At 33.1% G+C, this 24204-nt stretch overlaps 3 protein-coding genes and 1 pseudogene across 8 annotated transcripts; 3 read left to right on the top strand and 1 right to left on the bottom strand.

Annotated features, from left to right (window-relative positions):
- The first annotated feature begins 3342 nt into the window (after positions 1-3342).
- Positions 3343-6956, top strand: LOC114396422 (membrane-anchored ubiquitin-fold protein 2-like). 3 transcript variants are annotated; one of them, XM_028358395.1, is made up of 4 exons: positions 3343-3547; positions 4195-4490; positions 5170-5334; positions 6357-6956. In XM_028358395.1, the coding sequence occupies exons 2-4, from the start codon at positions 4358-4360 to the stop codon at positions 6410-6412; spliced, it is 354 nt and encodes a 117-aa protein (XP_028214196.1). In that variant the 5' UTR covers positions 3343-3547; positions 4195-4357; the 3' UTR covers positions 6413-6956. The 3 variants fall into 3 exon arrangements, with proteins under 3 accessions (XP_028214196.1, XP_028214198.1, XP_028214197.1); XM_028358397.1 differs by having other exon boundaries at positions 3354-3494; XM_028358396.1 differs by lacking the exon at positions 3343-3547 and having other exon boundaries at positions 3569-4490.
- A 1219-nt stretch (positions 6957-8175) lies between these two features.
- On the top strand, positions 8176-8762 carry LOC114397423 (annotated as a pseudogene).
- A 2303-nt stretch (positions 8763-11065) lies between these two features.
- Positions 11066-17588, top strand: LOC114396630 (chaperone protein ClpB3, chloroplastic-like). The gene is made up of 10 exons (XM_028358714.1): positions 11066-11508; positions 12175-12393; positions 12503-12740; positions 13041-13236; positions 13784-13838; positions 14073-14223; positions 14460-14768; positions 15291-15556; positions 15771-16697; positions 16967-17588. Exons 1-10 carry the CDS (start codon positions 11275-11277, stop codon positions 17294-17296), a joined length of 2925 nt encoding a protein of 974 aa, XP_028214515.1. The 5' UTR covers positions 11066-11274; the 3' UTR covers positions 17297-17588.
- A 295-nt stretch (positions 17589-17883) lies between these two features.
- LOC114396573 (EID1-like F-box protein 2) lies at positions 17884-22483 on the bottom strand. 4 transcript variants are annotated; one of them, XM_028358630.1, is made up of 5 exons: positions 22329-22460; positions 22185-22224; positions 21812-22018; positions 19155-19922; positions 17884-18256 (listed from the first exon to the last, which is right to left on the bottom strand). In XM_028358630.1, exons 3-4 carry the CDS (start codon positions 21851-21853, stop codon positions 19173-19175), a joined length of 792 nt encoding a protein of 263 aa, XP_028214431.1. In that variant the 5' UTR covers positions 21854-22018; positions 22185-22224; positions 22329-22460; the 3' UTR covers positions 17884-18256; positions 19155-19172. The 4 variants fall into 4 exon arrangements, with proteins under 4 accessions (XP_028214431.1, XP_028214433.1, XP_028214434.1 ...); XM_028358632.1 differs by lacking the exon at positions 21812-22018 and adding an exon at positions 20502-20701; XM_028358633.1 differs by lacking the exon at positions 21812-22018 and having other exon boundaries at positions 22329-22483.
- Between the last annotated feature and the right edge of the window lie 1721 nt (positions 22484-24204).

Raw genomic sequence — 24204 nt, 5'->3', positions numbered from 1 at the left:
TGATAGCATGTAAGAGATGGACCACAAGTTTATCGATGTATACGATATAGTTACATTGTTTATATAATAAATTTATCAACAATGAACTGTTTGTAGTTTTGTACTGTCATTAAATAGTAGCATCTAAAAGGTCATCTTATATATATATATATATATATATATATATATATATATATATATATATATGCAAAACATTTATATTACTGGAAAAACATGAAAGTTGCCCCCAAGATATGCCAACCAACATGAAAGATAATCTAATATTAATACTATATTAGCAAGCAAGAGTTATTAACATCATAATTCCATAACATGTCCAACATATAAATTTTTATAATAACTAGAACAATGTTTGTGTTTTGCACGGCCATGAGAAACATTTTAATTTTAGTGAAAAAAAAAATGTAAAATACAAAAAAGAAATAGAGTAGAAGAGAGGGGGTGCCAGGCAATAAAAAACTGACACAAAAGGTGTGTGTGAGCCCTTACTATACAAATCTACACAAAATCAACATGTGGCTAATTCGGTGGAGTTTGGACAGTTTTTATATTAGTATCTATGATTACCTTAAAGATTGTTTGGACCTGCGAACCTAGGTGGACATAAACTTTTTTTAATATCTTTTTATTGTATAATTTTTATATAAAATTTATGTAAAAATATAATTTCTGGTACGATGTTGAAGAATGTATGTAATGCACACATTTGTAACCAATATTTTCCTTGAGGTCCCAGTTGTGGTTCGTCAGAATTTAGATTGTTAGCTACAGGATAAAGACTAATTAAGGACTATTTCCTTGATGGTTTTGTCATAATGCATATAAATTCTGGTGTTTGAACACTGCAGTCATCGTGTGATAATTATTGTTAAAACGTGAAGATACTGTACGGTGTAGAATCATCCAAACATATATTTTATCATGCTTCTCTTACATAATATGCAAATTAAATAATCCGTTAAACTTTTTGATTGATCATTTTTCTTTTCTCTGTAGAATATAATCTGTTAAATTAATAATATAAAACAATATTAACTGTAATTTTAAGTCATTTTCACTAATCCCTCTCTATATATATCCTCTTTCATATATGTCCTCTCTTTCTCTCTATATATAACACAAGATAAATTAAAAGAATACTAAGTTAGTGTTTGTATACACAAGCAATTTGCATTTATTTATTGTAATTTTCTTTATAAAAGTATCATAAAATTTTTATTTTATTTTGTCTACAAATGTTAATTTTATTAAAAATATAAATTGAAAGATTCGAAACCACCATTTTATTTTTCTTTCTTTACCCTTCTCTAACCTTATACATGTGTTATGAGACATGATATACATGACAATATCTCCATTTTCACAGCCTTCGGAGATTATGAAGAGGGAAAAGGCAACAAAGAAAGGAGTCATTGACCAAAGATTTCCAATCCATGACTTTGAAAATTCCGAAGCAGCCTCGTTCCTTGTTTCCGAATCCTCTTCATTTTCCTTTGCAAATTCAGATCTCCAGTCCAATGAATCTTGAGATGACATGTGTACTAAAATTCTTTAACGGCTGAGATTCAATTTGGTTTAATCCATTTTAAAATTTAAAAAGGTATGGCATGTTACCCATTTAATTCTATAGCTTCGCAATTGCAACCAAATCAAAAGAAGAAAAATTTTATGAACATGAAGGATGGGTATGCCATTAAGATAGTCAATGCAATTTCATCAATACTTTAATGTCTCTGCAAATAAGTATATGCAGAGCAAACTTGTTTACTTGTGCTTAAAATTTCATCTTGTAACTGTAGAATTTGAAATACAGTTATTAAACTTTGTGTTAGAAATAATCTAAGTCTCACTATAGTCATATTAGACTTTTAGACTTGATAAGAGAGAGACAATCCTCACTCTTTGAACTAATTTTTGGATTGAGTTAGACCCCTCATATTTTTAACATGTCATCTCGGCTAACAATACAACCATATTAAACTTGAGTTAGAATCCTCATATTTCTAACACTTTGATATTCCCACTTCATGTCATTATGAAAAGATTATTTTATTACAATTTTTAGTGAATAATACATGCCCTCCAAAGTTTAAGGCTTTCAGATATATACTCTGAGAAGGCTAATCTGCATAAATATGTATTTATTTAAAGAAATAACATGAAAAGAAAAAGGTCCCTCCAATCCTTTCTGCTGATACAAAAAATTAAAAATTAGTTCGAAATAAACATGCATTTTTGCTCTGGATTCTATACCTTTCAACTTCTTTTATAGGAGATTATAGCTTTTGAAAAGCATTTTTTGGCAAATTTCTTTTCAGTTTCTTACTTATTCTCCAACCCTCGTAACTTGTTGCTTGACAACCAAATTTTAGAATACTGATGCTCTTTCTAAAATAATTTGTTTTAAGGACAATGGTGTCACTAACTCAAATTTCTCTTGCCATATCCAATGGCAAGTATATTTTGTGAAAGTCAAACATAAGAATAACTTGCAATTTCCTTTCATAGTTTTTCAATAAGTCCTTTTACCTTGAAACAATTTTTATTAGTTGGCATCAAAGAGTTTAATTTTTATTTAAACAAACAAACAAGAAGGCTAAGAATTATGTGGCAGTATGAAATTTTCACAACTAACACATTTGGAAAAGAACACATCTTTAGAATAATTTGCAGTTTCCTTTCTTACCAAGCATTCCGCACCTCACTTCCTTCATTTTGAATAATTTATTTCCTTTTCTTTACTTCTTTAATTTTTACTTAATTCTTAAAAATCCATTTTTATTGATCCTATTTTTCTTTTCTCTACTAAACAAGGCAATCCACAATTGTAAATGAAAAGAGATAATGATAATCTTTACTGGAGTTGAGTGTGACGACAACACAACTATGTCAATGAATTGGGATATGTTTGAAAATCTGTTGAAAGTATTGTAAATAAAAAATCTCACTTTCCAAAGCACTCAAAGGAGAAGGAAAAGAGGAAGTGGATTGATGTTCAATTCAATTGACAAAATTTCAACCAAATACTTAATTGTTGGAACGATCCTATTGTATTATTTCAAGACCAAAACTATAAAGATATTTTAGGTTAAACATGTAGTCTGTGAACAATAATAAATATTTCTTAAGCTACTTGAAAAACCTTAAATGTCAATAATTTTGTAGAAGGAATAACACATTTCAGTTTTTTTTTTCAAATTTAATTAGATTAAATCTCAGCCGTTAAATAGTTTCAGTACACGTGGCATGTCAAGATTCATTGGACCGGAGATCTCCATTTCGAAAGGGAAATTGGAAATGGAGAGGATCCGGGGGACCTTATTTCATCCTTTTCTCCGATTTCACCATTAATTATTATTATTGCTTTGCAAAACACTAACCAACCAAAACAAAGGGAAAAAAAAAGTATCCACTTTCCCTTCTTCTTCTTCCATTTGGGTTTTCTCAAAAGTGAAAAGCAAATTCCGTGACTTCCACAATCACCACTCGGATCAGTATGCACACCAGTCTCAGAAAACCCACAAGAACAAAAATCAGATTTTTCCAAGTCTGTTTTTTTTTTTTTTTTTTTTATCCAATCCTTTCTTGCCTTTTAGGCGACCCAGTTGAAAATTTTGAGATTTTTTTATTGTTTGATGTGTACCGATTTTAAGATTGGATCTCTTTTGATTTAGCTGTTTGAGATTTCTTTCTTCTTTCTCTCTCTCTCTCTCTCTTTTGGTTGGTGACTGTGTTGAATTATCTTATGATGTTTCCAATCCTTGTTTGTTTTGTAGGTGACCCAGTTTAAAATTTGAGATTTTTTTCTTGTTTGATTTGTACCCATTTGAAGATTGGATCTCTTTTGATTTGGCTGTTTGAGATTTCTTTCTTCTTCTTTTTTTCTTTGTTGGCTGGTGACAGTGTGTTGAATTATCTTATGATGTTTCCTTTTAAGCACTTGTTGTTGGATTTCAATCATTTCACTCCATTTATTGATATATTTGTTTTTTATTTTTGCATATTTTTTTGAATATGTATCCAGTTCAGTTATTCTCAATTTCCTCTGTTCATATTTTTATTACAACAGTTTCTATAAGAACTTTTCAAACCTCTCCAAACTTTTCATGATTTATCTAGTTTTTCATGCCAGATTCTGCATGTAATTATGTGGGACTCTAACTCAATCTTTTCCTTTGTGCCTGATTTTTACAGAACTCTTGAGTGATAGACTTTGAATGAAATCTTGTTTTTCATTAACGAGATTCAATTGAAGTGAAGTGATTATTCACTGGAAAACTTATTTTTCATAGTATTGGAGGTACAACTGAAGCTGTTAGATTTGTTTTAACTACACGAGTTCGTTGGATATTTGAGCATGGCTGGGAATCAAGATCAGTTTGAGATCAAGTTTCGGTTGACTGATGGTTCTGATATTGGCCCCAAAAGTTTTCCTGCAGCTACTAGTATTGCAACATTAAAAGAGAGTGTTCTCGCTCAGTGGCCAAAAGGTTACTTGTGTAACTGTTGTCTTTTCCTTTATGCTTCTCTTTTTGGTCTTCTGGTTTGAAGGCACCTTTAGGATTTCATAAATTATGAAAGTATGTAACCTGGATAACAACTTTTTGGTCCCAATTACATAGTTTCTTTCTTAAACTTCAATTTCTTCTCCTTATCCCATACTGTACTGCTTGATTTGTTCAAGATGGATACCTCTTAAGTGTTAGCAGTGTACTTATAAGGAGATATTTATGTGTCATTATTTTACTATTTCTTTAAACTGAAACTTTCTAAGGTTTATGTTTCTTTAATACTTCGTTATTTTTGAAGAGGATGTTTGTACCTTAGTGTCCATGCCATTGCTCATTGTTTGTGGATATTGTCTAATATTTATAAACAGTAAACATATTATTTACATACTTATACTGAGATCCAAGGTTACCAGTTTCCCTGATTTGCCACAACTTTTTGGCATATAAGATAAAATTAAAATGGTGTTTTCTAGATTAATATGGGAACAGTAAGTTGTACCAGTTTCAAAGAAAGCAAAATTAAAATGATATTTTAAGTGGAGTCTTTCAATCATTCTGATGTTTGTCATTTTGGTTTAATATATTGAGCTTCATGCTGAATTATTGCCGTCCTTTTTGTGATATATGAGATTTGTAAGTTTGTGTTTTTGTTTTGAAGACAAGGAGAATGGCCCAAAGACCATAAAAGATGTGAAGTTAATTAACGCAGGAAAAATTTTGGAGAACAACAGAACAGTTGGGGAATGCCAGAGTCCGTTATGTGATACCCCTGATACTGTTACAACAATGCATGTGGTTGTGCAACATCCTGCTACGGAGAAAGGTCTAGTATTTATTTGAGACATGCCAAAAGCAAGTTTTAATAGCTTTTTTTTTTTTTTTTTATGTATGTGGTTCTTTTTAAATGTTTGGCAGGGATAAGGTTCAAGTTCTTTCCATTGGCTGGGATAAAGTTTGTTTTTTTAATTTCACTTCCATACTAGTAGAAGTAGTTCATTTCCGTTATGTCATAATTTTTAATTTGGATTATGGGTTTAGTCACTTCAGGGGCCAAAGATTAGTTACATAGGTAACTATTGGATTTGGCTTTGGTAAAATACTTCTACTGTTCTGCATAAAAATTATAAAAGTATTTGTAGAATTTATATGTTTTAGGTATAGAGGGAGGAACAAAAGATTAAGTAAACTAAATACACCAGAATAGTTATAGGCCATAAGCTTATTTTAAAAAATGCTTTTATGATATAATTTTTATAACTATTTTTAGAAACTACACTTTCTTGCTTAAGAGAAATCCACTAAAATTGTTTTTGTTTGGGCTTTAGCCTTTTTTCCCCCCTGAATAACTTAATCAAATTATCTTTAAAAAGTTGATATATTTTTAACTGAGAAAAGCACAAACTAGCAGGCCCTTAATGACTATCAATGTACTCTATTTGTTCTTATCAAATTTTCAGACTTATCTCATGTCGGACAACAACAGTAACTATCTGCTTCAAAATACAAATAAAAAGGCAGTCCTTTTTGAAATTTTGGGGTTTACAATATTTTTCCCCGGAAGTTTTGATGTCTTGTGCTAATCCTAATTGACTTTTCTTTTATCTGAGGAAGAGAAGAAAACTGAAAAATAAAATTTGGAGTAGTTTCTTAATAACTAGATGGACTTGGTTGGGAACTGCTTGATTTTTAATTATCAGTTAATACTTGAAGCACCAATCTTGACTTGGAAACTACTTGCATCTAAATGTAAAACTACTTCTGTTTTGTTTGACTGATTTTGTTTTCATTCAGTTTTGGTGCTTTATCTGATACTTATTGACAATTGTCTTTTTGCCTCTGATACAGAGAAGAAAGCGGCAAACAAAGCAACACAGAACAAATGCATGTGCGTTATTTTATAGCATCCAGATTGAATAGCAGATGTCATCTGTCTTAGTTGATTAGGGACAGTTCATTTTACATAACCTGCGTCGTCAAATATTTCAACATACACAAATTATTTGGTTGCATGCCCCATTCATACTACAGTCAAGGAGTACTGGACTATTTTCTTTATAAAAATGGAGTACTTGACTTGGTGAAGATTGTGAAGCTTGTAGTTCCCTGATTCCTCTGCGGCACTAAATTTCTTGCACAATTTCATAGGAGATGTTCTTCTTCTGGTTTCAACATGTATTAGGTGTTGCCTCATCAGACACTTGGTATAATTGTTGATTGAAATGAACTCTACTAGTTTGCCATCTTACCCCCTCATATATTTTACAATTCTTCTCTTTCGTGTATCTGATTCAACATACTTAATCCAGACATGTATGCGTTGAGTATTTGAATGTGTTTCAATTTTCTGGTTGTTTATATGGTACCATTGCTACCCACTCTTGTATAGCAGCTATGGCAATAGTGATTTAACAACATCTCTCACAAAATGGAGATTTGATGCTTGAATTCAATTTCCTTAGATTTTATATTTTAGAAAAAAGACTACTGTGTCAAACAATTCAAGTTTCTTGCAAGATGTCACATACATTTTCATGGAAAACCTTTAATTTTACAGCAAATCTAATTATCAAATTCTCACTGCTTGAGTCACATTCAGTAAGTATTTCCATTCACAAAGAGGGTTGGACAGGTGGTAATTACAGCCTTGTTTTTTCTGAGTTAGAATATTAATATCGATGAAGTTCCTGCGAAAGCTATGAAATTAGAAATGAAAAGCAATTTGAAGAAATGACTTTAAATTTCTGTGAGTTAGAATACCTTAGTTAGGGACCCACCCACCCATCCTCCTCTCAAGTCCCAACGTTGCATTTTCCTAAATAATTTCTGAAATTACCGTAGTTTTTGGATGGAATAAACATTTAGTCGTATAAATTGATCAAATTTACATTTTGGATGTTGTAGTTTTTTTCTTTCTTTCTTAAATCAATTTTTATATTTGTACGCACTTAGCTTTTGTTCCTTATTGTTGTGATATTGGTCTTCTATTTTTCACACGCTTGAGTTTTAAAACAGTTTTTATTTGTTGCCTTTTTGCTTTTAAATTTTCATGAAGGCTTTATTTTTATATTTTGGAATTATTGAGGTGTTAGTTTTTGAGGGACTAAAATCTACACAAGGAAAAATACACTTTCAAAAAAATAAATTATGACAACTAAAATTCAAATAAAGTGAAATTAAGTACTAATCGTTTATTCCATGACAGAATAAATTAATTAACCATATTGAATAACATAGTGTTTGTGGTATATGGACTTATCTCTGTTATTTCCTATAGCACCTACGATTAGTTGGAGTTAGAACTTGGAAGGAAAGCACTAAATTATCTCTCCCCAGACAAGGGATTTTGGCTGGAAACAGCTTTTAACAAAATCTTATTTGATACATAAATGAAAACAAAGCTTTTTATCAACAAATATAAAAATTAGAGGTTTTGGTTTGAAGTTTCACAACGAAATTTTATATATGGTAAATGAAGCTGGCACTAACTGCAGCAAAAAGTTCATGCTAAAATTAGAAAAAACTCAACCTTAACTAGCTCAAAGTCATAGTAACTAACACCGCGGTTCCTATATAAGGACAAAAGATAGAGCACAAGGAAAAAAAAGCTCAACCCAAAATTCTATTCAATATTTCTACGTACACACTTTTTTAGAACCAAAAAAAAATGAAGGGGAAACCTTTGTGCTTGATCTTGTTGTTAGCACTTTCTCTCTTTGCATCACATTCAAATTCTCTTCTACTTTCAACCAGCAAGAGATGGATAGTGGATGAGGCATGGAAAAGGGTGAAGATGCATTGTGTGAACTGGTCAAGTCACCTCAATTCAATGTTGGGGGAAGGTCTTGACTTAATATCCTTGAAAGATCTTATAGGTGAAATAAAGAAACTAGACTTCAATTCAATTGTGTTCGCTACACATGGGCAACACACATGTTCAAACGCTATAGTAGCCACAAAGTTGGTGAAACTTTGGACTCATTGAAGCTTCATGGCATTAGATTAGGCCTTAGACCTTACAACCCTTCTTTGGAGAATGCCACACTTGTGGAAGCCTTTGATGCTGTGATTGATGAGTTTGGGAGACAAGGGTTGATGGTGTTGGCTGATAACCATGTAAGTGACCCTAAATGGTGTTGTGGCCACAATGATGGGAATGGCTTCTTTGGAGATGAACACTTCAATCCTGAGGAATGGCTACAGGGCCTCTCCATGGTAGCTAATCGTGTAAAAGGAAAATCTCAGGTTCGTTAAAATTTTTACATTATTGTTCTACTAAAAATTAAACCAAATTGTAAACTATGGTGTATCTGAATTAACAATCTAATTGCATGTTTGTTTTCACGTTTCAACAGGTTCAAATGTCTTTCTGTCAGAGCAAAAAACAGTTGTTTTGATGATTTGCTATATTCAAATTCATGTAAACATAAAAACAAACACAAGTTCAATGTATGCTTGGTTTTGTGTTAGTCGAAACAAACTTTCGTTAAAATTTCCACGTTCACCGCAAAGCTACTTCGTGTAGCTTTGATCTTTTCATGTTTTATTAAATTTGATTAAGTTACTTTCATATTTCATATAAAAAAAATTGCATAACATTATTAAAAGATTTTCTAAATATTAAATATACAAAATATATTAAATAAAACAATATTAAAAAAATATCATACATTTTAAATAAAAAACATTAAAAATATATATAACATATTAAATAAAACCATAAAAAATATAAAATATATTAAATAAAACTAATAATAAGTAAAATTAAAATTTTTATTTAATCATTAAATAAATAAATTTTTTAAAAAATTGAAAACAAAATAAAAAAACAAAAAAGTGTAAAAAAACAAGATTAAAACTTCAAAGTTGTAATAAAAAAAATTTACAACTTCAAAATCGTACAAGAGAAAACAATTACAACTTTAAAGTTATAAAAAAATTACATTAAAATCATAAAATTATTTACGATTTCAGTTAAAAAAAATTAAAATCATAACGGGTGTTACAACCTCTAATCCAGAAGTCATAACACTTCTTACGACTTAACCTTTGTAAAATAATTTAAAACTTATTCTCATTTGGAAAATATGGTAAAAAAAATACCCTTTTAGTAAAAAAAAGCCGCCAAAGTAGAAGGAGCCAAGAAGGGCAGCAAATTAAATTAGTGGGTAATGGCACATGCATAAAAGCAATTGGTGATGGGTCTCCAATGAGTCTCTCAAATGACTGCAAGAGCAAGCAGAGTTCGTGGAAAACTTTATCAGCTTCCAATCTTCATTTGGGTACCATAGATGGACAATGCTAGAACCTATGCTTGGAAAGGGAACCTCCTACTTCATCTAAGATTGTCACAAAAAGATGCATCTGTGTGGATGATAATCCTGCTTGTTTGGACAACCCTCAAAAGCAGTGGTTTCAGCTTGTTACAACAAAAAAGTGTAATAGTTTGAGTTTAATAATTAGCATTGTTTAGTTTTTCATTGATTATATGCAACAAAGCAAAGATGTAAATGTCATTAACTTGTGAGTGATAAGAGAAGGAATGTAAGTGGAATCAATGAATGTGACATTATATTTGGATACACAAAACGGCTGATGCGGACATAATTTATGAGTTTAATATTATATATTGTCACTGTAAAAAAGTATTAACTAATTAGAATTCATCATTTATATAAATTTTAAAATAATTATTACAAAAATAACAAACTCACCGTATACTTTGTAAGTACATAGCATATCTTTTCAATTTGCCTAAAAAACATATCTTTTAAATTACTATGGTTTGTCATCTAATAATACAGAACATATATTCTCAATCATTAATTAGACACATTTAAACTAAAACATAATTTTATTAAATAATTTAAAAATTAATTATATTTAATGTAATTTATAATTAATTGACAACTTAAATTTTTATAGACTCACTAAAATGGGTAAAGTAATAATGTTTAAATAGTTTGCATGAATTTTTAAGTTCTCATCTCATTTGTTGCTATGAAAAAAAAGAAAAAAAAAGCATCTCATTTTATTGTTGTGCGTAAAAGAAATTTTTTAATTGCTCTAAGTAGAGTCTTTGGTTTATGCATGAGACCTCAAAGTATATTATTTTAGTCTTTTAAGTTGATTGTGAAATTATCTTTAGTCTAAGATTTAATCATACTTAAAACTCTTTATCTATCACATATATGTTATGTCAGAGCTATATCGGAAAAAAATTTAAAATCTTATAATAAAAACTTATTTAAAATATGCTAATAATATTAATAAGTTATTAATTTGAGTGGTATGATTTCTCAAGCAAAATTTTAGATTTAAATTTTATGAATAAAAAAAATTATTAAAAATAATTAATCAAATACCTTAAGTTTCTCAACATAAATTAGTCGGAGTAAAATTAATAAACTCTCCCTACAAATAACATGATAAAAAATAAAATACATTAACAATATATGAAACATGCATGGCATGAGGCTAAATTTATGTGATGTAAGTCATTTTCTTAGTACATAGTAACTCCAAAGGGAACATGAACATATATCTAAACATTTCACGAACTTCCGAGAATGCTCTACTCTCACTCTATTCCAACTCTCTCCTTGCAATTTCTGTTCTGTTACAACCTTTTTTCTTTCTTCTCTCTTCTCTTTTTTGTTTTCTCAATACCCACGCAACGCAAAGTTCCCTCTTCTTCTCTTCCCTTTAATTTTCCACTCTCATTCCTTCCCACTCGCTCTTCCCTCAACGCTCTTCCTTCTCGCTCATGGCCTCCACGTCGTCGTTTTCTCTCTCCCACGCCGTTGTTCCCTTCTCATGCAACACAAAACATGGTCATTTATCTCACAACCTCCTCTATCTCTCATTCGCAAAACCCATTTCCCTAAAGCCCCTCCAATCGCTTCCCTTCAACAAAAGACACCCTTTTGCAAATGGGTTTCAGAGAATTCGAAGAAATTCCTCACCTTTCATCGTTCGCTGTGAAGCTTCAAGTGGAAGGGTAACACATCGTAAATAAATAACGCATTTGTTTCTAATTTGTTCTTTTTCCTTTCGTCTCGAAACACGCAATTACCATGCTTGAAGCAAGTTCAAAACTTTAGTAGAAACTAGTTTAACTAGGTCCAATTTGGATAAACTTATCATTGGTAAGCACTTTTAAGAAAAGAAAATAAAGACTAAAATGAATTAAACGAAGTTAAAATCAATTTATGGGCATCAGCTTTAGGTAAATGAGAGAACTTCTGTAAAAATTGGAAGTGTATAGGTTGATTTTAAATGAGAGAGTTTTAATACCTTTTTATTTTCTTATCCTGAGTGTTTACGGAGAAATTTATCTAAACAGAGCCTAGTCAACTGGTTTAAACTTTTCTAATTACAAGATTTTCTCTGTTGGAAAACATGGTAGATAGGATAATTGAGAGAAGAAAATAACATTGGTTGAATGGAGAAAAGCAGTTTAAAATTGAGCTTCTTTGTAGCAATAGAGAAGCAAGCTAGCACCTACAAACTACTTAATCACTAACTAACCAAACTCAATCAATTTAACCATATGTGGTAATTTTGTCCAGCTAATTTACAATTTTGAATGTTTGTGAATTTGGGTTGTATGATGATTGTTAGAGATTGTGGAGTGCAGTGGTTAATGTTGGGGTTTTGATGGCAGATTACGCAGCAAGAGTTCACAGAGATGGCGTGGCAGGCAATAGTTTCGTCACCAGAGGTGGCCAAGGAGAACAAGCATCAGATTGTGGAGACAGAGCACTTGATGAAGGCTTTGTTGGAGCAGAAGAATGGACTTGCTCGCAGGATCTTTTCCAAGGTTGGGGTGGATAACACTCGCCTTCTAGAAGCTACTGATAAGTACATTCAGCGGCAACCCAAGGTGATTCACAGATTCAAACAAGTTTGAGTTGAAATATGAGCTTTTGTATTTGTTGTCTAGTTATTCCTCCTGAGAACACAGTTGTTTAACACATGTTCAATTATGTTAGGTTCTAGGGGAATCCTCTGGTTCAATGTTGGGCCGTGATTTGGAGGCATTGATTCAGAGAGCTAGGGACCACAAGAAAAAGTATGGGGATTCATTTGTTTCAGTTGAGCACTTGGTTCTTGCTTTTACCCAAGATCAACGGTTTGGGAAGCAATTCTTCAGAGATTTTCAAATATCTGAGCCAGCTCTAAAATCTGCAATAGAGTCTGTTAGGGGACGTCAGTCAGTTATTGATCAAGGTAGTTACATTTTCCATTTGTCTTCTTTTTTAACTTTTAACACTCCATATGATATGATATGTAACTGTATGTTGTCTCATTTTTATCTTCATCTTACCTCTTTCCATTTGGGGGAGCACTAGTTAGATATTTTAATTTTGTTGTATTGAAGACTTGAGTATGATTGGGGACTATTGCGGACTAGTGGATTCCCATCTGTCTTTCATTTTTTTTCCACGAGTTTGTTGGAACTGTATGCTGTGAAATGTGAATAATTGTCAACTTTGTATTGCTCAAGCCTCATTTGAAGTTTCTTTATAGATCCCGAAGGAAAGTATGAAGCCTTGGAAAAATATGGAAAAGATTTGACCGCAATGGCAAAAGCTGGAAAACTTGACCCAGTCATAGGAAGAGATGATGAAATACGAAGGTGCATTCAAATTCTCTCCAGGAGGACAAAGAACAATCCCGTGCTAATTGGTGAACCTGGTGTTGGAAAGACCGCCATTTCTGAAGGGTAAGCACTTAGGTCTTCATACTTGCTGTTGCCTATGATTGGATTTCATTACCATTTGTTAAACATCATTGCTGTTAAAATCTTTCAGAATTTAGAATTAAGCTTAATTAGCAATGCTGTTTGTTACACAGGTTATAATACAAATTTTATCTAAAAGATATGATGATATACATTATATGAAAAAAGATAATGAAATTTTATTGAAAACATACAATGTGTAAAATTAATCTTTTAATGGTAAGTTTCTTAAAATAGGGAATGATTTTTAGAGGTTGGCCTAAATGATAATTTAAAATGATCACTTTTCCCCTCTAGTAGTATAAATTAGAATGGAAGAAACAATATGATTGGTCGTATGCTCTGTGCTTAGTGTGAGCATTAATACCTTTGAAATATTTAATTAGCCAGAGGTTTAGGCTTTTCTGATAACTTTATTGGAAAACAATCAGGTTAACTCATTTTATTCTCGCTTGCACCTTATTTGGATGCTTTTGGTAGTATTCCTTTGTTTGTTCTGCATATTGACCTAATCCTTCCTTTGAAACAGACTGGCTCAGAGAATAGTGCAAGGAGATGTTCCTCAAGCTTTAATGGACCGTAGGGTATGTGCTTTATCCAAATGCTTGGGCAATTCTTATAGAGCTGAAAATGGATGAAACTGGTTTTCAAGTGTCTGTTCCCATTTTCAATTTCACTATAATAATCTCTATTATATCCTCTGCCAGCTTAGTTTTACTGCCATTTTCTAAAGTGAAATGTAATATTTATCTTTTTGTAAGTTTGTATATTTCCTTGGATTGTAAAATTGATTTTTTTTGGCAATGGTCTCTCTTCAGCTTATATCTCTGGATATGGGAGCACTTATTGCTGGAGCGAAGTACCGGGGAGAATTCGAGGATAGGCTGAAAGCTGTACTAAAAGAAGTGACAGAATCTGATGGTCAGACTATCCTTTTCATTGACGAGATTCATACAGTTGTTGGGGCAGGTAGTAAGCTTCAAACTCTACCATTTTCAGTCAGCTTACTTTTGGCTTTTCTTTACTTTTGACTACCACTTGATGCAAATTGGTTTGTATACCAAAACTCTTTGGATCAATTGTGGATTCTGATCATAGATGATGGCATGATGCATTTTAATTCATATCATTTTCCTAAAATATTACTTCTGGTTATAGCTGATGCCAAATGGAGATTTGATTGCAATTATTTTCTCTCGTGTTAGGAGCCACAAATGGTGCTATGGATGCTGGTAATCTCTTAAAACCTATGCTTGGTCGGGGTGAGCTGCGATGTATTGGTGCAACAACACTGGACGAGTATCGGAAGTATATCGAGAAGGACCCAGCACTAGAGCGTCGCTTCCAACAAGTTTATGTTGACCAACCTACAGTTGAAGATACAATTTCAATACTAAGGGGACTGCGGGAAAGGTATGAACTACATCATGGAGTCCGAATTTCTGACAGTGCACTTGTTGAAGCTGCAATTCTCTCAGATAGATATATCAGTGGAAGATTTTTGCCTGACAAAGGTAATAGTACACGCTTTAAACTCTCAGTGAATGTCATGCACAATGATTGAGAAGTTTCTGGAGCATTGACATTGATTCTAGTAATGAGTTACTTTTATGACACTTACAACTTTTGTATGAAAGGGATTTGAATTCTGAATTAGAACATTTTCTGAATGATTTAAGCAGGCTTCTGAGAATAATTTACATATGTTGGTTATAATGAGAATCCCTGTGCAGTTGGTCTTGAGACCCTTCAAATGCCAATGCTTGGAAAATATTTTGCTGCCATTAAGGGATATATCATGTAAAAGTTTGAAATCATTTTGTAAAACTTCAAATCTATAGCAATTGGCTGTTGTTGGGAACATGCCTGATACAAATGATTATAGTACTGGTTTTGAATGATCAAAATATAGTTCTTACTTCTGAGTGACTCATGTCTTTTTATTACACTTTTAAGTTGTTATAATTCCTTCTGGACTGGCATCAGCATCAACAATGCCCATAAAGCACTAATTTCTAGTTTCTTCCAAATTGCAGCTATTGACCTGGTTGATGAGGCAGCTGCCAAACTGAAAATGGAAATCACTTCTAAACCTACTGCACTTGATGAGATCAATAGATCAGTCCTGAAACTAGAGATGGAGAGACTCTCTCTCATGAATGATACAGATAAGGCTTCTAAAGATAGGCTGAATCGTCTTGAGGCAGAGCTTTCTCTCTTAAAAGAGAAACAGGCTGAGCTGACTGAACAGTGGGAGCATGAAAAGTCTGTAATGACTCGTATTCAATCAATCAAAGAAGAGGTGTGTTATTTTATTCTTTTTTGTTAATTTTTTTTTGTTTCCATTTTAATTAAACAATTGTTTGAAAATTCTGAAATATTTTCAGCACATGGAACTAGGGCAAGTATATGGGTTGAGTTTGTAATTATAATTTAAGTTAGAAATTTAATTATGTAAAAGATAATTATATTGTACTATATGATCAACAGCTGATACTAATGATTTTATGCAACAGATAGACAGAGTGAATCTTGAGATCCAACAGGCTGAACGGGAGTATGATCTTAATCGTGCTGCTGAATTAAAGTATGGCAGTCTTAACTCCTTGCAACGGCAACTTGAAAGTGCCGAGAAGGAGTTAGACGAATATATGAACTCTGGGAAGTCTATGCTGAGAGAGGAAGTTACGGGAAATGATATTGCTGAAATTGTAAGCAAGTGGACTGGTATCCCTGTTTCAAAACTTCAACAATCAGAGAGGGAGAAGTTGTTGCATTTAGAGGAAGTGCTTCATAAGCGTGTTGTAGGCCAAGACCCTGCTGTTAAGGCAATTGCTGAGGCTATCCAACGTTCAAGAGCAGGTCTTTCGGATCCTCATCGTCCAATTGCCAGCTTCATGTTTATGGGACCTACAGGTGTAGGAAAGACAGAGCTGGCTAAGGCACTTGCAGCCTACTTGTTCAACACTGAAGAAGCTCTTGTACGGATTGATATGAGCGAGTACATGGAAAAACATGCTGTTTCAAGATTGATTGGGGCTCCACCTGGATATGTTGGGTACGAAGAAGGAGGGCAACTTACTGAGATAGTTCGCCGCAGACCATATGCTGTTATTTTGTTCGATGAGATTGAGAAGGCGCACGCCGATGTCTTCAATGTATTTCTTCAAATTTTGGATGATGGAAGAGTAACCGACTCACAGGGTCACACAGTAAGTTTTACCAACACTGTTATCATTATGACCTCAAATGTTGGATCACAGTACATCTTGAACACAGATGACGACACCACGCCAAAAGAGTTGGCTTATGAAACCATAAAACAACGTGTAATGGATGCTGCAAGATCCATCTTCCGCCCTGAGTTTATGAATAGAGTTGACGAATATATTGTTTTCCAGCCTCTAGACCGTGAACAAATAAGTAGCATTGTCAGATTACAGGTAATTTATATTCTTATTTCTGACATGCTTAATATGAGTTCCCCCTCCCCCTGTCTGAAAATTACTTGATTCATATGATAATATTGATTGCCAGTGCTTGTAAGGATGGTAGTGTCCTTGAATTTAGAGAAATTGACATTTTATCAGCTCTAGTCTGAAATATGAATATAATGTCTCTTATTTCAACATAAGCCTTATTGATGATTTGCATGGTGCTGTTGTGTGGTATTCACATTTTTAATAACACTTTCTTTTGTGGTATACTACAGTTGGAGCGCGTGCAGAAGAGAATTGCAGATCGCAAGATGAAAATCCAAGTGACGGATGCTGCTGTTCAACTTCTTGGAAGTTTGGGGTATGACCCCAACTATGGTGCTAGGCCAGTCAAGCGAGTGATTCAGCAGAATGTGGAGAATGAACTCGCCAAGGGTATTCTCAGAGGAGAATTTAAGGAAGAAGATGCAATTATAATAGACACAGAACTCACAGCATTTACCAACGGCCAACTTCCCCAGCAAAAGCTTGTTTTTAAGAAACTTGCAGCTGATTCAGAATCTACCCCTCAAGACACCTTGGAACCCTTCCCACAGGCTCCATGAATTCCTTCTACTGCCCCATAACTTTCCATCATACAAATTTTAGTATACAGTTTCCTTACACCAATTGAACAATGATCCCGGCGCAGTTTGCATCTAATATATATTTTCTATTACCAATACGAATAACATGTGTCACTCAAAAATAGTGTAAATATATATATTTTTACCGCTGTTGAATGGGTCGCGTTCTGCATAATCAGCCAAGTCACCCCGTCATACTGTTACTGGTAATGTAAATGATTGAGTTGGATCAATTCCAGCTTGGTTAATAATTAATGCCTAGCTATGAGAAGCATTAAACTGTTCCTGCTGGAAAGATACAAGCAATAAGGCTGTATTTGATTTAATGATTTAGCCAAGTAATTATTTTAAAATGATTTAGCTCATGAGAATTTAAAGTTTACTAAATTAATAAAATTTATTGATATTTTTTTTTCCTAAATTTATTAAAGTTTAGAATAACTTTAAAATGTCATGAAATACTTTTATAAACTTGTTCTACAGAAGTTCTAATTTTATCTCCAATCTTAACCAATTTTTTTTAATCTCAAATTCCACGCGTTCTTACACAAATTCAGACCTGCCAGAACCGAGAGAATACTGTTTCTTATTTAAATCCAATTTATTTTGTATTCTTCATCAACCGGGGTAGGGGGTTGGAGAGTAAAGTGATAATCCTGATTCTATATTGAACAAGTATGAATTATTACACACGCAGAGACACCACGTATCAATCTAAATGGGATATCACATGGTTCACAGTAACAACCTTCTGTATAATGATTCATACGAGAAATTGATTAATATCTTCGACCATCCTTGGAAATGCTGGCTTGGGATGGGTGAGATTGCAGCTTCAAGCTTGAGGGCAAGTTAATGCATATTTTAGGTGCTGAGTAGTCAATTAAACCAGGAGTATACCGGCAGCGTTCAACCGACTTGTGAAGATTTACTGCCAACCTGTCCAAGGACAACAGAACGTTAGGACTTCAGAATAATGTAGCTAATGCTTATGCCTTCAGGATTCTATACTCTTGGTTCAAAACATTTTCTACTTTTAATATACACTTTTTTTATCATTCCCCTGAGGGAGTTCTTTCTATACATGTAATATTTTATCTTGTAATATTAGTCATTTAAAGTTCATAGAGAATAATATTAGACTGGTTAAGGCTGTTTAGATCATTACACACTGATGGTAGAGTACTAAAATTTGCTTATGAAGCAATTAGAGAACTAAAAATGGTTTCATATGAACGTCTTTACATAATATTTTCCCTGTACTTTATATGAGCAGATCAACCAGTCATTCAATATATTACAATCAACAATATATAACAGTAATATTAATACTCTGGATGACAAGGGTTCTAGTTATCCTACATTATAGTTTTCTAGATTATATTCTTCACCTGTACCACTGCTCCTGAAAAAATTGTCTACGTTGTTCCCACTTATGCTACAGTAATATCATGAACCACTCCAAAAGGCACATTTCTTAACACTTTTTTATGTTTCAACCTCTGTTAGTTTTATGGTGGTGTGAAACCGCCACAAAATAGAAGCTTAAGTACTAAAACATAAAAAAAATTGCTTGTAGGGGGACTCAAATAAAAAGTTGGCACAGTATAAGTACCAAATGATTAATTAAACCTTTTCTGTTTTAATAGTAAAGAATAAATATTAACTACAACTAAAACATCCAAATAAGATCTACCTAATGGCATTCTAAATAGGTCCAGTTCTCAATGAAAACCACTTCGTAATACACATTTCCATCCTTATTCCCATTTTATATAGAAATGTAAAAGGCTAACATAAACAGGAAAGTAATGGTTTTCCAGATACATGAAAATACCTGAAAATCATTTAGGTATTACTCCAATTCAGATGCCTCTTCTGAATCAGACAATGGTAATAGGGTACATATCCCAAGCATGTGGCCGTTGAGGCACACATAATACTCAATGCAATCATCATAAGAACCCAACCTGCAACTAGCACTTTGAGGGATCATTTTGGCTTGCAGCATGCTCCACAACTTTGCCTTACAATAAGGGCAGACTTCTGTTGGATGGAGCTTGGCACCTTTATTAATAAGCATCTTCCTGACCTTTGAGGTTGCAAATGACTTAAAAATGCCACGGAAGAATCCTACATCTCCTTCCTCACCTTGGTCAAGATGCTCACAAGGATCACATACATACAAAACATCAGTCCTGCATTGTGGCAAAAGAAAGCTCTTTCCTGATGTTCTAGAAAATCGTGTCTGATAAACAAAGTGACCAGGAATCTGAATGCTATTGAACAAGCCACCTTTTGTGCATCCTGAACAGTATATAAGAAGCTTCCCTAGGGCCCTCCAGTTCCCATCAACAATGTGGCTCCCATTAGATTGCAGATCACACAACATTTTCGGAGCTCTTGTTCGACAAAACTCTTTCCATAGAACTCGCTTGGCAAGATCATCAAACCATTTGCACACACATGATAGAGTTGCAATTAGCTTGGGATTCCAATTCAAATTATGAAATACTAAGAATATCATATCTTCACTTAAATGCCCTTTAGTACATTGACAACTAGCTGAGTGTATGCATCGGTACTGCTTTGTGAGAATCATTTTCTTCACATAAAAAACCAAAAGAAAAATTATCAGGTCATAACAAGTCTTTGTTGGAAAATTTTAGGGTATTCATAAAGTAGACGACTTAAATACCAAAGTTCTTAATTAAATACTTCATGGTAATGTGGAGAAATCAAGTCTACAAATGAAGGCAATACTGAACAATGCAAATAACAATTTTATAATTATGCATTCGAAGCAAATAACTTACAATAAAGAATTAACCTAAAGAGGTTGTTTTCTATAGTGCTACAAAGTTAGTTCAAGAAAATAATACAAGAAATCCTTTTCTCCTTCCAATGTATTGTTACGAAGTGGATTTCCAGGGTACTGTTACTTCGATTACTTCTAGTCTTACAATCCATGAAATACCTTCTCCATCTCCAAAATGAAAATGAAGGCCGCAAATTTAGAGTGTTTTTTCCTCCCATTTTCAGTTGATAATTAATATAAATGACGTGTTTTATTTTGCTAACTACATGTGGAACAAAATAACTAAAGGGATTAGCAAGGTATCAAAAGAGACATGCAATGATGTTTTTGACAGCAACAAACTCATGGATGATGCAGTCTTCTTACTTTGGACATGGTTGCGGAATTTAGAGAAGGATTTTTCCATGCATTTTAACCAATGGTCTAGTAACATTACAGCAGGGTTCATGTAACAATAATATTTAGACTAATTCTAGCTTCCTCAAATCTGGGGTAGCCCGACTGTGGTTCCACTCCCGACTCCATTTTAGTCTGCTTTGGAACCATTGGCATGGGCAATCCAATACCTGTAATTTAGTACCTCTGGTACTCAATTAATATATAATATTTATTTTTGCTGAGAAAAAAAAAAAAAAAGAGACATGCAATGAATCAAGAGGTTTTGGACCAAGGGGTAAAGATTATTGGTGGTGAGATGCATGCATGCAAAATATGGTTAAGGATGAAAGGGATAGTTATAAAGTGCAGTCCTTGATTAAAGGCTGAAAAATGGAATACACACACACACACATATACATACACACAAATTAAGAAGATACTAAGAAAGTGGTGATTGAAGTGAGAGTTAGAGCATTTGATAGATTGTACCAATCCTCAAGTCCCAAATCTGAGGAAAGAAGTATCTTCAGGCTTGTTAAAGGTTAGAGTAAGAAAGACAAGAGACTTGAACCAAGTAAAATGCATAATGAATAAAGGCAGTAAAGTTTTAGTCAGAGAAAGGGATATCACGGAAAAGTGGAAGAGTTAATTTCACAAATGATGGGCACATGATTTTATTGCACTATGATAGACACTAGAAATACCAAGGATGACCAAAGTTATACATCTTATAGTAGAATACGGGAGTCTGAGATAAAACAAGCATTGAAGAGAATTGATAATGGAAAAATAGTCAGATAATAACATAATACCTATTGAGATATGAGAGGGTCTAGGAGAAGACAGAGAGAAGACATAAAATAACTTGGACATCTATTTAACAAGATTATAAGTCTAAGATAATGTTGGACAAGTGCAGCACTTTTACCCCTATCTATGATAATAAGGGTGATATGAAAAAGGCATATGATAGGGTGGTGCCTAGAGAGTAGAGGGGTATTGTGGAATACAGTAGAAGAAAGGAGTTCGCGTTATTTATATTCAAGCAAAAAATATGTGTTCAAAGGGGTCACAATTGGTGGGAGAACACAAGGCCACAAAAGACTTTCTATAACTGTATGACTGCATCAAGGGCAACTTCAGCCCTTATCTTTTTAGCTTATGTGAAAAGTTCAATTCGTTCTACCTTCTTATTTTCTTTTCTTATAAGTGTTTACAAAGAAGTTTATCTAAAAATGACCTAAATCTTCAACACTCATACATTTCATACACCTAAGAGTTCAAACTGTCCCAAATACCTTAAATCGTCCATGAAGTGCCCAGCCTTGACTCCATAACATAAAATATATCCAAACACCTTAGGGGAACGACTAATCAGGACTTTGGGCAACTGGGAAACACATTATTGAATTTCCTAGTAACAACACAATCGCCAACCACATAACATAACAAAGTCGCTACATTCCTCAATCCATGTCAAGTTCCATCCCCAAAATCTCAAATTCCTGAGACACACCCGTAATCAAATGCACAGTAGGTTAACCACAATTCCTCCTCGGACACAAATCGAAGCCACCCCCAAAGTAGAATTCACACACAAAAAGGAAAAATCAACCAAAACCCAAGTTCGAATTTGAGAATTGAATAACAGAAAAGAGAGATTTTCCTTACCCGAGCTTATTTAACCCGTTTTCGGCATAGCCTCCAAACCCTAGAAAAACCCACGTCATGCAATTCGAAGAAAAACACAGATAAGAAAAACACCCAAAATAAAAAAATAAAATAAACTTTAAAAAATGGGTACAGTAATTTCACCTCTGAGAAGGGGCAATTTGGTAAAGAGATGCATATAACAGAACACAGTGAAATTACCGGTGTGAACAGCAACAACTAATACACAGAGAGAGAAAGAGAGAAGGTTGCAAGGATTGGAGATAGATTTGAAATTATTTATGGCACACAGTGTTGTTATAAATTTCTGAACAATCATTAAATCATAGGATTGGTGAAATCCAAATATGAAGGCCCACTCATGTGCCGACACCTGTTTCATGACGTCACCTCCAATTAGCTGGCACCAGATAGGTGTGGCCCACATTTCATGACGTGGCATGGTGATAATGGGATGCCAGGTGTCAGGTCCTCATTTTTCTCCCTTCCTTTGTGATTTTGTCTTGTCCAACTATTTTTATTAGAATTTTGTTGTTAATATGATTTTGTAAAGGTGGCTCAGTGAATATGCTGGTCCATTATTTCTATTCAAATTGGGTAGCCATTTTAGACTTAAAGTCCTAATTAAACTTTTATTATGGTACTTCTAGATAAGTAATTCGTGATGATAAGGTGTGTAGAATTAAATTTAGATCTTAAGTAAATCCTCTTACAAATGAATAAAATAATAATTGAAAGAGAAAACACAAATTTCAATATAATCTTTCGTTTGAAACACGAGACGAATAATAAGGAAAGATAATTTTAAGGTTGAGCTTCTCTCAGATTTGGAGAGAAAACAAACAGAGAAGGGAACAATTATCATGTAATAACAAAAACATCTCTGCCTTTTATTTTATTATATTGTATTATAAGGGTTTAAATGTTATTTAATATAATTGTTTTTCTTTATCTAATCAAACATGTGAAAAGGGAGTTGTGTAGCGACTATTATATGAAATCGTCACACACTAAATGTTAGGGATACATCATATAGCTCTTTCATTTTATAATCATGCAATTTAAAGCTTGTTTGGTAAAGGAAAAATGGGAGGGGGATAGATTATTTGAAAATGAAAATTATTACTAAACCAAATGCTCTCTAATGTTTTCTTTTTCTCTTCATTTCAATTTAAAATGCTAAAAATCTACTTATTTTTCCTTTTTATCTAGGAAAATAATTTTTTGGATACCTAAAATATTATTACACTAAATGAGAGAGATAATTATAAATAACATGATTGCATAGAAGGTGCTGAGAATCAAGGGGGTAAACACTAGAGAAATTTATTCTAATGGATCATGAATAATTATATAAGTGAATTTGACATCATATCTTAATCTAAAATCTTAAGACTCGAGTTTATGGGTCCTTACTTATATGATTTCCAATCTTCTCATACCTGATGTTTAGCCATTGCCATCAACATACTCTAGTACCTTCACCCCGCAATACTTACAGGACCTGTTGTTTGACCTTCATGTATGGATTCACCCTGTCATCTTACTCATCTAAGTTGATCAACAAGTCAAACCATCAATTCTGATACTAATTGTTGGGGAACCGAAGGGGTAAACACCAAGAAGATTTACATCATGGACTAAGTGAACCTGACACCACACCTTAACCTAAAATCTTAAAGTCAGATTTAAAATTCTTATCCTCATTTATATGATTCTCAATCTTTTTATTCCTATTTTTTCCATGAGATTTCACTTTGCATTTATATTCTAAGGAATAAAGAGTTACAAAACAATAGTAGATATAGTTAGGTGTTTGAAAAAATTGAGTATAAAAAATCATTGGTCTTTTATTTAGTTTTTTTCGTATTCTAACAAAGGTTTTGTTGCCAGTTCCCCAAAGTACAGCAGACAAACTGCCACTTTGATTTGAGAGGACACTGACAGAATATTTTTCCCTAAACATACGCTATCATTGAAACTTTCACAAGTTGAAAGCACTTTTCATTTGCTGGGTATG

Source organism: Glycine soja, chromosome 18 (assembly GCF_004193775.1).
Source record: "Glycine soja cultivar W05 chromosome 18, ASM419377v2, whole genome shotgun sequence".
NCBI lineage: Eukaryota > Viridiplantae > Streptophyta > Magnoliopsida > Fabales > Fabaceae > Glycine > Glycine soja.
This window is presented reverse-complemented; position numbering and strand designations above follow the sequence as displayed.

Bases quoted from the DNA above. Each gene is read 5' to 3' on its own strand.
- LOC114396422 (XM_028358395.1), top strand. From the start codon at position 4,358: ATGGCTGGGAATCAAGATCAGTTTGAGATCAAGTTTCGGTTGACTGAT. The intron at 4,491-5,169 runs GTTACTTGTGTA...TTTGTTTTGAAG, and splicing joins TCTCGCTCAGTGGCCAAAAG to ACAAGGAGAATGGCCCAAAG. The intron at 5,335-6,356 runs GTCTAGTATTTA...CCTCTGATACAG, and splicing joins ACATCCTGCTACGGAGAAAG to AGAAGAAAGCGGCAAACAAA.
- LOC114396630 (XM_028358714.1), top strand. From the start codon at position 11,275: ATGGCCTCCACGTCGTCGTTTTCTCTCTCCCACGCCGTTGTTCCCTTC. The intron at 11,509-12,174 runs GTAACACATCGT...TTTTGATGGCAG, and splicing joins GTGAAGCTTCAAGTGGAAGG to ATTACGCAGCAAGAGTTCAC. The intron at 12,741-13,040 runs GTAGTTACATTT...GTTTCTTTATAG, and splicing joins TCAGTCAGTTATTGATCAAG to ATCCCGAAGGAAAGTATGAA.
- LOC114396573 (XM_028358630.1), bottom strand. From the start codon at position 21,853: ATGTTATGGAGTCAAGGCTGGGCACTTCATGGACGATTTAAG. The intron at 19,923-21,811 runs GTATTTGGGACA...TTTTATGTGAAG, and splicing joins CACTTCATGGACGATTTAAG to AAAATGATTCTCACAAAGCA.